Source organism: Equus caballus, chromosome 3, assembly GCF_041296265.1.
Source record: "Equus caballus isolate H_3958 breed thoroughbred chromosome 3, TB-T2T, whole genome shotgun sequence".
In the NCBI taxonomy this organism is placed as follows: domain Eukaryota; kingdom Metazoa; phylum Chordata; class Mammalia; order Perissodactyla; family Equidae; genus Equus; species Equus caballus.
In genome coordinates, this window is record NC_091686.1 from 46,948,550 (window position 1) to 46,962,983 (window position 14,434).

Here is a 14,434-nt window from a genome sequence, read left to right on the forward strand (position 1 = left end):
CCTGCCGCCCTGGCTGATTTATAGGGGAGATGAATCACGGTCAGGCTAGCCCTAACCCCTGCTCATGCGTTTCCTCGAGGTTTTCTGACGAGACCGGGACCTACAGCAGGACCCACAGAAAGAAACACGGCTCGGGCTGCCCTGTCCTACACGACGCCAGAGGTCCGGGCGGGGCGCGCGAGCCGTCTCAAAGCTCCGCACTCACACTCCGAGACCTCGGCCCGGAAGCACCATCCCTCTCCTTCCCAGAGACTTCCGGGGCGGGGGGAAGTGGGCGGAGTCAGGGCCGGAAGCACAGGGGCGGGCCCCTGTTCTTTAGTCTCGTTAGGAGCCCTGCCTCAGCTCTCGGCTAGGGCATAGTTACATCGTCGTGTGGGGTGTCTTATGTCTGGTCGCGCTCCCTGCCGCTTTACCATGGGGTTAGAAATCGACCTGAGGGAAATCTGACACCAATGAGCGGGTGGGGAGGCAGCCCCTCTGCTGGCTCCTCCGTGTATGGAAGTTCTGCCCCCGCCTTCTCGCACTGTCTGATTCCTTTTGCTCCACACCCCCTCTAGCCGCCCGATTTTACCCCTTTTCAGCCACCCGCGCCTCCATTATGTATGATCGGGCTCCTCGCTGGCTCAGATTGGCGAAAGGTGGCAGCACTGAGGATCACGTGGGGCCTGGGTCCTACCAGGTACCTTTCCTGAAGCAGCAGGCAACAGGTAAGGTGCAGGGAGAGGCGAGCCTTCTGTGACAGGCACCTCACCTACAGCCTGCCCGCTTCCGTGTGCCTGCGAATTAAACGTAATAGCACCACTTCATAAATACAATGAAACATGAAGCAGGCAGGGGACGTCCTGTCCTTAGTTTACAGGTGATAACTGGTAAAATCATTTCTCCTGTTTCACAAGGTCAGTGAGCCTATGGCTAGGACTTTTGATTCTACAGTGGTCGTCTACATCATACTTTCAATGGAACACATTCGATCTAGGATTTCCTTCCTCTTGACTACGAGTCTCCAAGTCCTGTGTACTTCTTACCGCCTACTGTCTCTTCTTTGTAAACCTGTCTGCCTCACATGCCTATTTCTACCATTAGCCAGAGAAACATTTATTTACTAGGATGTAACTCATGTTTTTATTTTGCAATATCATTTAAAGATAGTGCTATGTATTTTTTCAGATAGATGCTTCCTATCTGACTATACCCATTTCGCTTTGAACATGCTTAGTGAGGGCCCTTTATCTCATTTTCTGTAAAGAAAAGCTACACTCTTGAGAGATGGAGTGGGGATGGGTAATTTAAATGATTATTTGCTCTCCGCATTTGTTTGCAGTTAGTGACTTTGGGGAAACTTTTAATAAATATTTCCAGTTTGTTTTCTGCTTTTCCTAATCTGATGATTTTGCGGAACTTAATACCATCCAAATTATAGTTTTTCCCTTGTTAACCTGCCTTTTCCCTATTCCTACACTATTTTTAAACAAAGGCCAGGATCCATCACTCTGACATGGCTGGTCAGATTAGGTTATTAAGCCTAATACCTAATTTAGGTTTCTTTGGGAGTACGAATTTGTCATTTGTCATTGTTTTAATCTTGAATTTTACTGCTTTTCAGCATCTGATATTGATATTAGTATTCTTGGAGCTTATTATGTCTTTATTTGATGCAGTTGAGTTGTTAGAAACATTAACTCCCTAACAATTTACTAGCCACCGACAACCACCCCAAATGCTTACACTTATGATACTTTTCAATCCTTTTTTAATTTTGACACAACTGACCACCCTCTTTTTAGAACTATTTCTTCCCCTGGTTTCTGTAACGTCATCATTTTTGCTTGTGTTTTTCTCCAAATTGCTGTCTTGACACAGTTCCTGATAAATGGTTAGAACCTAATAAACATTTGTTAAATGCTGAATCAGGGAATCATTTTTTCCCCTCTCCAACAAATCCTTCATAGTCTTTAAAGTTTTTTATTTTTTCTAAACACCTTTTAAATGTTTATGTCTTGTACTTTCCATCCTTTGCTTGTGGCTTTTCTCGTGTGCACTTTCTCATTCAGATCCATAGCTTCAACTACTGTGCATATTCTGATTCTGCTGACTCCCAGAAGACAGTCATTAGGCATATAGGTGAGTTATATCTCTAAGATGAGCTTTCTTCTAATCTTAAGGCTTTCAACATCGCCAGTTACTTTTTGGGAAATCTCTATCTGGGTGGTCTCTGGCCTCTGAAATTCCAAGTGTCTGAACTCATCATTTTCTGCACTATTACAGGCCCCTTTGAAAAAAATTCCCTATCAGTCAATTATAAACGTTAGGCTTTGGACTTGTTCTAGACTCTTTGTTCTCTTACTGACCACTCCCATTGATCATTAAGACCTATTGATTCTGTCTTTTCAGTATCTCTAAAATTGGTCCCTATTCTTCCTTTAACTACCCTTCACTTGGTTCAAGCCTCATGATTTCTGTTCTGAAATAAACCAATATTACTGATTTCTCTTTATTTCACTCTCCAATCCAATTTCTATTTTATGGCTAACATGATCTTTCTAAGATAAAATTATGGTTTTCTTTTAAACATGTTGTTTGAAGCATGTATAATTATGTTGTTTTTTTAAACTCTAAGGTTAAAATCTGAACTTCTTAACATGGTGCGTAAGATTCTTCACGATCTGATTCCTGACCTGGTCTCCCACTTTACCTGGTCTTTTTAGGCAACCACACCTCCACCAACATTTAACCTATGTATTGGCAATTCTGACTTTGTGTTTTCTATAAGTTCATGGCTTTGTACCTGCTGATAGCTTTGCTGAGTATGCTCTCTCTTCCTTTCTCACTTGGCTAATTCTTACTTAATCTTTGAGACTTAGGTAAAGTGAAGTTGTTCTCTGACTCCACTCTTTTTCAAATTTTCCTTCTTTGACTCCTCAATGACTCTTTCATTTACTATATTGTAATTACCTGTTAGTTTCTCTGGTTGCTGCACTAAAATGTGAGCTTCTTGAGAGCGATAACCATGATCTTTACTCTGTTATTCTCAGTTTTAAGCTCAATACCATAACGCATAAGTGCTTAATTTTAAAAAAAATAACAAAGTAATTCTTGAAATAAAGTTAAAAAGTCTAACGAGCTACACATAGCAAAATTAAAAACTCTCATAACATGACTTGTGTGAACTCTGCTTAGAGAGCAGTAAGTAGGGTGTTGCAAGGCCCTTCTTTTATTGTTTTATCGGATTGTGCCTTGTTCACCTACGAAGGAGACTAGGAAATTCCATGCTTGAGAACTTTGAGCAGCTGCCTCTTATAGATCCCTGTTTTAGCACTACTCAGCAGTGACATCCTGATAATGGATAGAGGTACAAGTGTCTCTTTAGTCATTTCTGTAATGGATTCCCTGGCAAGATAATTTAAAAGTAGCTACTGTTCCTTTCCTAGGTACGTTCTGCCTTACTCCTAAGACCAGTAACATACTGGACTATGCAGAGGTGTAAACAATTATTTCAGTTAATGGTCAGGTAGTTTTTACAGAGTGTGATGTAGGAAGAGCAGATATTGGGACTTTGTATAGCTTGCTTGTTACCTTGAACTACACAAGAGGAGAGGACTTTAGAGTCCTAGATCTTCAAAAGAAGGATGCAGATGCTCATTATTCTAACCTTTCTCCTAATTACCACTGTCCTCTTACTGTAGCGGATTTGGTCAATCCTCCACTGTCTTGTTTCCACATATTCCTCAGGAAATTCTTTCCACCCTAATTTGCAAACTTCATTGCCTCTGCTTTTGGCAATTTGATCAGATTCTTTTCCACCCAGGATTTGCAGCCTGAAAGGGGTGGGACTGAGCTGCCTTGATTTCATGAGTGGGGGAGATAATGGATCTTCCAGTTCTAGATTAGTGAGAGCTGTTCCTGATTTTGTCATAGTTATTTGAGGAGCAAGCATATCTTAACTCATCAAAGCAAATTTTCCCTAGAGACAGTCAACCTAGTAAAATATGACAAAAACACAGTCCTTTTAATAATGTGACTGCTCCTGGCATTATTGTGCTAAGGAGTATTTCACTGCTTTTTGAGCTTGATTTACATAATGAATGGCACCCCACATTAGCTGTATATAAGTTATCTATATTGGTTCTATATTAGTTATCTAAGCGAGGTGACACCAGCTCCTAAATATATTCTTTCCCAGATTTCTTCTTTGATGTGGGAGAAAGCTTTCTCTCCCCCAGAAGATTATCTTCTGGTTAGCTTTATTTGCCGAAGAAGATGAGCTGTCCATGGTCTCGTGCTCATGCCCCTGTGTTTCTGCCAACAATAATGATTCTGTCTCATTAGCCAATCAGAATTTAGGGAGATCACCTCAGAGAATGCAATCTGTCTTTATTTGTTTAAGTAAACAATATGCATATTATTACTCTGTATGTTGATCTTCCTGAAGATGAGTACATGTTTCAAAGATCTCGTTAATTGCTGTTACGTGAAGAATGCCCTCTTTGTTTTGTGGCTGTAGCTGTGACTACAGAACTTGTCATTTAATCACGTGCTGCCCGCCTTCTCTCAGAATGGACTGACTTTTATTGCTTCATGTCAGTTTGATTTATCTTCTGCTGTTAGCACCTCAAACTCAATGTAGCACAAAATGAGCTTACTTCTTTCTTCTCAAATCTTTTCCTCTCCCGTATTCTTAATTTCTTCTTTCTACCTGACAGTTTGATTTATCATTCGTAATTGGCACTTCATATGTCAATGTATCCATATGGCCCAAATCAAACTTCTTACGCTCCAACCCTAATTCCCCAGAACCCTCTTCTCCTATGTTTTATACCTTAATTATTGGCAGCACTGTTTGTAATGTAATTATTTGTCTGTAAGTCTAGCTTCCCCACTATTTGAGCCATGGTTTTAGCTTACTCATTAGTGTGCCCTCACTGCCTCTTTCTGACACATAATAAAGCATTCAGTATTGTTGACTGAATGGCTAAAGGTGTAGTTTAGAATATCACCTATTAATTCCATATTTATTATTTAATATGCAGGGCACTATATATTATTTAATATGGTGGGATGACCAACCATCCTCGTTTATTTGGGAATCTCCTGGTTTTAGCATTAAAAGTCCTTTGTCCTGGGAAAACTAGGACAGTTTGTCACCCTAACTGTAAACATTAGATAAAACAGAAAAATCCCTTCTCTCGTGAAGCTTATCAGTAGAAACACTTTAATTTTCTTGAGGTTTTACTTGAGGTCAATATTTCATATAAACTTTTAGCCTATTGCTGAAAATTTCTATATAATTAATTTTGGAAAACTTCAATGAAGATTTTAGAGTACTGGCTTTCATGCATACATGGCACTATTGTGTGTTTTTTTCCATTTTTATATGAATTTCATTATTTTGCAATTAATTTTATGTCTGTTTAGGTAGATTCAGTTATAATCTCTGTCATGTTGTGATGACAGCTGCCTCAGAACTCGCCTGACTTGAGCTTTCTCAGTTTTCATATCTAACTCATATTACCTTATTGTCTATATGAAACTAAATTACAAAAAAATACCTTTAATTGTGAGATGAAAACTTTTGCATAAAACTGCATAAAATATAAATATAAATTCATTAAAAATGAATACTCAAGTGAAGAAATATAAGGTTGCTAAATTTCCCTTTCTAATCATAACTCTTTCCTTCTCTACAGGTAGGCACTGTTTTGATTTTTATGGCAATCGCTTCCTTGCTTTTCTTTATGGATTATTAAATCCTCTTGATGAAATAACCCCTTTGTCATAATGAAATGTCTCTCTTATCCCTGGTGTTCCTTGTTCTCAAATCGGCTTTATCTGATTTTCATAGAGTCACTCCAGCTTTCTTTGATTCATAGATGCATGGTATATCTTTTTTCATCCTTTCATTTTTAACCTCTGTGTCTTTATGTTTTAAGAGGATTTCCTGTAGATAGCATAACGTTGGGTCTTGCTTTTTAATCCAATCCGACAATCTCTGCCTTTTAATTGAGGGTGTTTAGAACTTTTCCATTTAATTATTGATATTGTTGTATTTAAATTTACTCTCTTGCTATTTGTTTTCTATTTATCTCATCTGTTCTTTGTTTCTCTTTTCTTTTTCCCTGCCTTCGTCCAATGAGTTGAGTGTTTTTTTAGAAGTGGTTCTATTTTTATGTCCACCATTGGTTCACTAGGTACGCCTCTTTGTTTTATTTTTTAGTGGTTGCACGAGGGTTTATAACATACCTCTCTAACTTATCAAAGTCTACCTTCAAATAATATCGTACCACTTCACGTACGGTATATGAGCCTTACAACAGTGTGCTTCCATTTCCCCCATCTCATCCTTTGTGCTATTGTGGCCATATATTTTACTTCTACATATGCTATAATGCCACAGTGAATTGAAATTATGTTTGCTTTAAACAGTTATTTTTTAAATGGATTAAGAATTGAGAAAAAATATCTTTTATTTACCCACATAGAATTTGTTGTTAATCCCATCCAGTGTACTTCTCATTTCAGAAGTTTGATTTGGGTCTTTTTTTTTTTATCTTCCCTTTATCTCCTCATTATATTCACCTTTATTCTATCTGGTAGAACATAGGAAGAATATTATAATAGATACTTTGATGTTCTTGTGTGCTGATTCCATCTTCCCATTTCTACATCTGTTTCTTTTCATTGGCTTTTCTCCTGTTTGTTAGACATATTTTCCTGCTTCTTGGAAAGACTTTCTGTTAGTTGTACATAATCTGTACTTGGTTTGTGTGCGCCTGTGTGTGTGTTTTGAATGGAATCTGTTTCTTCTCTGGTTATGTACCCTGATTTGGAACACTTCACTGGTGTCCTGGGTTTCTCAACTCTCCTGGACAATCCTTGCCTTTCAAATGAGCCTTGGCCTCCTTTTGAGGATTTCTGTTCTTGTTGTCTTTGTTACTATCTAAAGGTGCTTTTTTTTTTTTTTTTGCTCTGGTACAGCCAGTTCAAACCATCAGTCACTAAATTAACACCCAGAGTTTTAGCACAGTTATGAAGCTTTTTATGACCACCTCAGTGTGGATGAGAATTTCTACTCTTTTTGACCTTCTGGCATTTTGGCACTTGAAATATTTTTCCTTGTTTAAAATTATTTTAGTGCTTTTAATGCTTCAGTAGATTGTTGCTTTTTAAGAGTAAGGTCTGTGTTTTATCCACCTCTTTTATGCTGTAATACCTAACACAAATAATTCTTAATTTCAGTTGCATTTTAATGTAAGTGGGCCTTAAAAGAAACACATTATTTCTAGTTTTAAAAAGAGTACCATTTATTGTTAGTCCAGATTAGCAAGATTTTAAACTATACTAATTATCACCATAAATTCTCACAGTAGCAGACATTTTCCTTTAGTGTACATGATTCTCACAAGTTTTGAGTCCTCACTTTCATTCTTTTATTACCTATTGAATATAGCTGCTATGTTCTTTCCCATCTCTTCTTCAACATCTGTGTTGCTTAAACTATACTCATTTGCTTGATACATTTCTTGAAATCGTCTATCAGTCTGTCGGCACACTGTCTGTCTACTAAATTTATCTGCTAAGTTTATCTAATCTTATGATTGCCTGTTCCAAAGAAATTTGTATCTTGGGTTTGTAAACCTTTGTTTGGGGTCAAGCAATCAAGAAATATTTAGAGTGCCAACTATGTAGCAAATCAAGGAGATATTATTAATGACTTGCTGTAAACTCACTTTAAATTATTTCTGTCCAGGCCTTCTACAAATTTATATATGCATTCTCTGCAAACAATAGATGTTCTTCCCAAGTATGAGACAGTGGTCTTCTGAGGTTGAAAATATTTTATCAGCTAAATATAACTGCCATTTTCATCCCAACCAAATATGCTTAGAAGAAAAAAAAGACTTTTATTTTCTTTTAAATTTTCTTTAGGTATTTTTTCTGTTGTTCAGTAAGTCCAGTTCTATAGGTTCTTATATTTAAGATATATTAATAAAAATTCTGCTCTTATATCAGAACTTCAAAAATGCAACAGCTTCTGTGGCTAGCCATTCGTTCTGATAATATAGTCTCAGCAATTGAGGTTACTAAATGATTTTATATATTTTGAGTGCTTTTTCTCTGAAATCATTGAAATCCTATCTTATCTACCAATGATATGATTTTACTTTTATAGGTGGCTATGCCCCATTCCTTTCTTTGGCTGCCAGAGACAGCTCTTTTACTGTTCCCTCTAACACTGAGAAAGCTGTTCCAGGTCCAGGACACTATAATGTTTCAGAAGCACAGGTAAGTTTATAATAGTTATAATTGTCTGAGTTAATAAAAATCATGCTTTCGTCCTCTAATAGACTAACACGTCATTTGTCAACTTTTATTTTTCCTTGGCATCATCTTCTTTCTACTTTCAATCTATATTTTGTAATTAGAATAAGAAAATAAATGTGTTCAATGATGGTTGTCTCATTAGGGTTCTTCATTATTCTATATATTCTATAAGACATGAAACATTGTTACATCCTTCATGGTCCTTGAGATTCTTGAATGGGAGAATAGGATTATTGAATGAAATATGGCCCATGAAGTTATGCAAATGTTCAAGATATGTAGAAGAGGATGGCAATAGGAATTGGTTTGTGTGCCATACTCTAAAGCTATAGCTATTGCCATTGTCTCATCTGTCTCCTATGTCACTACAGTCTCGAGTCTGTGACAAGAATATCTTTGATGGTCCATTCGTGTTCAGAAACAGTGGCTGTAACTCCAATATCTTCATAGTCATGAACATCATCTTTACTCTTTCACATAAGTTTTGCATTCATACATAATGACTACTGATAACCCTAGCAGACCTTTATCTCCCCTGTTGGAGGCCCAGATATAGTCATTGATGCCTTAATTTTTGCATTAGACTTCTTGAATTAATAATAGCAACCATTCTATCTGTTGGAGTTTTTTGGTTGCAACCAATAGAATAGATTTTTACAACAGATGCTAGGTTTACAATAAAAGATTTTTAGGAAAGGTACTGGGGTAGCTCATAGACTTGAAGGAAGAATTGAATCAACAGGTCTTGTGGAAGGACAGGACTAAGGCAATACCAGATATTTCAGTAGTAAGAACTTCTGCACCATTCAATAGTGAGCTGCCATTAAATAACCCATTTATACAACTTCCTTCCATTTTTTGTGTGTGACACTACTCAAGATTAAAATTCCTGGTAGGGAGAATCTGTTTGCTCCAGTTTCATTATAGACCCACACCTGTGGTTCCTGGGATAGGGAATTCTGTGTTTGGAAGGTCCTTTAAAATTGCAAAGTATGGTGGAGGTTTGATTGTCCCAAGGGTGGTGAATATGCTGTTACGAGCAGATAATAGAAGGGATGCTGGACAAATAAAAACAACAGACAATAGATTTCCATTACATTTCACCCTTTAACTTCCTGGCTCTCTTCTCTCTCATGCACACAACACACACACACACACATACACACACACAATTCTTCTTCCCATATATGTAATTTAAAAAATGCAGTTATTTGATGTATAATTTTAACATATACCTTCCCAGAAGGACCCAAACTAATGTCTAGTTACTGCATTCAGAGATGATATTACAGTGTCATTATCAAATGAATCCTGGATTAAGGCCAGTTCTTCTCATGTTCCTTCACATTCCTCTTTCATTATTCTGTGACCTATGGATTAAATGGTAAATATAACATGAGATATTATAAAGAAGTGGTTAGGAGTGTGGACTCTGGAGCTAGACTACCTAGATTCAAAATTATTCTCTGCCACTTACTAGCTGTGAGACTTAATCTTATCGCCTTAATCTCTTTGGTCCTTAGTTTCCTCATCTGTTAAATAGGGGTAATAACTTTGTAGGATTAAATATGTTTCTAAGGATTAAATATGTTAATAAACATTTAGGATAGTGCCTGACTATAGTTAGCATACATTTCAACTATTATTGGTGTTGCTGTTTTATAATAAAAGGGGGAAAAAAGAGAGGGAAAATGAAAGAAGGTGACGTGGGAAGCAAGGAAATAGAGGTGGGGACTTATTCTATTTCTGTAACTGATTGTGAGGCTATAGGTAGCTTAAGATTTTCCATTAGTCATTCCATGTTCCCCATCTCTTCAACAAAGACTTACTTCATCTGGTGGAGTTCTTAGCTTGGTGGGGTGACCAAAACCTTCAGTTCTAAGGGATCTGAGCTCTTGGTTCTCAGGCTTGCTTCTCAACCCTTTGAATAAACTTGCTCTTAGCATTTTCCTTGGGTGTTATAGTGTGAGAAATCTCTGCAGGATGTCCCTGTGTCGTACCCCACTGCAATCCTCTTAGCTCTTATTAGTTCTGTTTTTCAGTCCTGGTTAGGCTTAATCACCTCAGCCAATATGTTAATCTCTTTATTTTGCTTTCTGCTTTGTGTCATAAAGAGCTTGAAATGGCCAGTTGATGGTTTTGACTTCCAATTCAGTGGGATATCAATTGCTCATCCCTGGGGTCTTAAAACTTCCAGAATACTAGAGCCTAGAGGACAAAAAGCAAAAATTTGATAATAGGTCATTCGATGTAATCGTTAGAAGTGTCACTCCTGCTTCCACTCCATGGCCCACAGACCTGCATATTATGGGTGTATTGGCTGCTAGTTCTACCAGTAGTTCTTTATGAAGACTGGTATGTAACTCCAGTATTCCAAGAGGGTAATGTATTAAAATACACAATACGTAGATTTCAAACTTTTAAATATGACAAGTATCAGGATACTGGAATGTTATTTTATGTTAATACTGATTTTAGTCAATTCCACATGTAAAATGATATAAAGTACAATTTAGATAAAATTTTATTTTATTCCAAATTGGATATCTTTCTCAGATTTTAAGAATAAGAAATTAGGAAATATGCTTTTTTTTTGGTGTGTAATAGTGATCTAAGAAAAAGAGTCCTAGTATTCTTTACTTTTCTTCTTAAAACTATAGACAAATGCAAGGAAAGATTTATTTCCTTGGTTTAAAACATGGCTTATGACTTATTTACTTAATTGCTGTTGATTTTTTTTTTGTAGTTTTAGGCTAAAGTCTTGCAGAACTTGTAGAGTTCAAGAAATGTGAATTTATCACAGTTTAAAAAATAAAGTCCGTTTCGTTTTAAATGCCTGAATTAGGAAGCATGTTTGTAATGTGACATAGTTTACATATTAATTCTGTAAATAATTAATATATTGGATAATAATTAAAGGGATGATCTTATTGATAATTAATGCCAGTCTTTAGCAATTTACTTTTATACTTTTCTTTCGGAATCATAGGTTGAAATGTTGCTTTCTATCAGCAATTCCTTAGTAAATACCATTTGGAGACTTCAAATGAAGTTTTAAAAAACCGAAAGTGTGAGTTGAAGTTCTGAGAGGCACCTCCACTGTGAAACACAGCATAAAAGCAGGACATTTGGGAGTTGAAACTGTGTCCCCAATTTGGTCCTTCTCTTATGGTCATTTCACTTCGATCATGGTTGTCACCACTATTCCAAAGTTGGGGGTCGGGGTGGGGTATACTTTTTGCCTTTACAGCTTTTGCTCAATTATAGGCCAAATTGCTTTTCCTTTGTTTCTTTTAGCATATATGAAGCATGCTAATTTTTTTTCAAAAGGAAGTTTGCTTAGTAGAAAATAACATAAAGGAAATTAAGAAAATAAAAGAGGGGTCAGCCCCGGGGCTGAGTGGTTAAGTATGTGCGTTCTGCTTCCGCCGCCCAGGGTTTCACCGGTTCGGATCCTGGGTGCAGACATGGCACCGCTCATTAGCCCATGCTGAGGCGGCATCGCACATGCACAACTAGAAGGACCAACAACTAAAAATACACAACTATGTACCCGGGGACTTTGAAGCGAAAAAGGAAAAATAAAATCTTTAAAAAAAAGAAAGTAAAAGAAGCAGAAGAATCAAGTTGACAGTGTGGTCTTCTGACCCTTTGATAGATAATTAGCCTGTTAAGTCACATCCCTTGTTCTGTCCATATTTTGTTTCCTAGGGTGATTCCCACTCCAAAGGGTCAGTACAAATTTCACCTATGTTTTCTAGTTCTATTCTCTTCCACTTTCTGACCTGTCTCTGCATGGCAGGTACCGCCTTATTCCTTGCTGCATGAGAATGGTTCTAGATGTGAGGATCTCCTCCCTGGGTCCAGATAATAGTTTGTTTCGTACTTCTCATTACCTAGGCCTGGGAATAGGTGTCCAAATTAGGTTTGATTTTTGATCTGAGAGGTACACCTCACTACAGCTGAATGACAGAATATTATGTGTGATACAGTGCATGGCCTCACCCTGCAGGTGAGACTCTGCCTCCTATAATCTTGGGAGGTTGCTGACAATGTAATAACTCATCCAATAACCATAGCATACAGACAAAGTGCAGTACTCAAGAAGTAGTAAGACCACTTTCTCACAGGTTTTCATATAAAATGTATAATTACTTGGTAATATAATTTTTGGGTCATTTATTTGACATATGGCAATTGCTTTTCTAACCTCTTGTAAGGTCAGTAGAATTGGTGATTATGAAAATATGAATAATCTGAAAAAAAAATCCTGGTTAATTTGTACCAGTTTAAAAAAATTAGATTAGATTGATTTTACTGTCTTCTAGTTGAAGTATTCAGTATAAATTCAAATTGCAGTTTAAAATGTAAGATCATGGAGTCTATGGTAATTGCTTTCAAAGAATCAAAATTTGAGGAGGTCTTCTCTTTTCACAGGATTTTACTTTTTTTTTTTTGCTGAGGAAGATTAGCCCTGAGCTAACATCTGTGCCAGTCCTCCTCCACTTTACATGTGGGTCGCCACCACAGCATGACTGATGAGTGGTGCAGGTCTATGCCCAGGATCCGAACCCAGGAATCCGGGCCACCAAAGCAGAATGCACTAATCCCCACCACTATGCCATGGGGCTGGCCCTCACATGATTGTACTTTTATCTGGCTTGTAATGTTAATGTTTTTGCAAAATCATTAAAGTCTATTATTAAAGATCCCAACTCTTTAAACATGGGGATTGTGATCTATTTAAAGCAGTAATAAAGTGGTGAACTGGTTATCTAAGAATATAATTTGACTCGTGTTTTGAAAGCAGACCTCTTTTGTGTATTTCTTAAAAGCTGAATGCAGCTGAATAAGATGCAAACTAGAGATAGGCTCAGTTAATAGTGATTGTGAACAGCTGACGTGTACACAGCATGTGAAAAGGTCTGCAGTAAATCAATAAATTTAAAAAAACTTATCTGATCAATCAGATGCCAACCACTATTACTATGAATCATCTTTGAAATGACTGCACCGTGACTGTTTGTTGAAACTAGTGTGATGGAATTTCATCTGAATTAATTGGCTGTTAGCTGATTGATAATTTTCTGATTCTAGAAAATCCAAATGTGTGGCATGGAGAGGCATGGAAGATTCCTCCTAGTGCCTTCTCTGCAATAAACAATGTTTAAAACTCATGCATAAAACCAAGCTGTTGCCAGTAAGCCTACATCAATGTCCCTGGAAATGACCAAAATGTTACTGATGAAAATAATTAATCCTAAACAAGCTTGGAAGGTTTTCTTTTAGCTTGCAGCATGAGTGCTGGCATTTTTAGCTTGTTTCAGAGGTACAAATTCTCCAGGGGCCTATATACATACTCTCTTTATTCTTACTCTACAGTTTTGGAGATTCCTTTGCCTCTGATTCCTGTTTTAAAACTGAGTTTTGCATTCTCTTAGCATTCTCTAAGGATGATAAATTTTAGTTTGAGTTCAGAGTTAAAATTGACAGCTGTAATTGTCGTCTTCTCTTATTATCCTCTTTTGCTAGAACTATGTCTTCAGTCAAGAGCTTTAACTATCTCAGGTTGGGATTTGAAACTATTTGTTCATATTAATATGTAATATTCATCAAATAGGTATTAAAGTGCTGCTTTTAATTATTTCATAATGTTTTTCCTCTAATTTAGTATCACATAAAAGGAGGCCATAGTTTACAAAACCGGGAGAAACGTTTTAAGAAGTTTATTTCAGATGGTCCAGGACCAGCAAGCTATGATCAGTCCTTTCCCGGAACGTTAGATATTGTGAACAGAAAAGCACTAGAGGCTAAAGAGCATCTTCACTCAGTACGTTGCTGTTTTAAATTATGCTTGTAATTACATTTCTTTTAGTTAAAATAAAACAGAAAAGATTTAATGTCTTATGTGATAAGTACATTTAAAAAGGCTTACTATAAAAATTAGTAGGTTTATTACTATCCACATTGTAGTTATTTTATAATTAAATGAGTACTTGATGTTTATAAACTTTAGTTTTAAACTGTATAAACATCTGACTTCATTTTGGCTTTTGATAAATCTATAAATATTTCCAGTGTCTATGGTGAACCAAAAGTAAGGGAGATTTTAAAA

General features: G+C 36.8%; 1 protein-coding gene across 1 annotated transcript in view; it reads left to right on the plus strand.

Annotated features, from left to right (window-relative positions):
• Window positions 1-296: 296 nt before the first annotated feature.
• Window positions 297-14,434, plus strand: part of STPG2 (sperm tail PG-rich repeat containing 2) — a 521,818-nt gene continuing 507,680 nt past the window's right edge. The window contains 3 exon segments of the mRNA XM_023637683.2: window positions 297-707; window positions 8,168-8,280; window positions 13,991-14,149. Coding sequence (XP_023493451.2) covers window positions 599-707; window positions 8,168-8,280; window positions 13,991-14,149 — 381 coding nt within the window. The 5' untranslated portion in view covers window positions 297-598.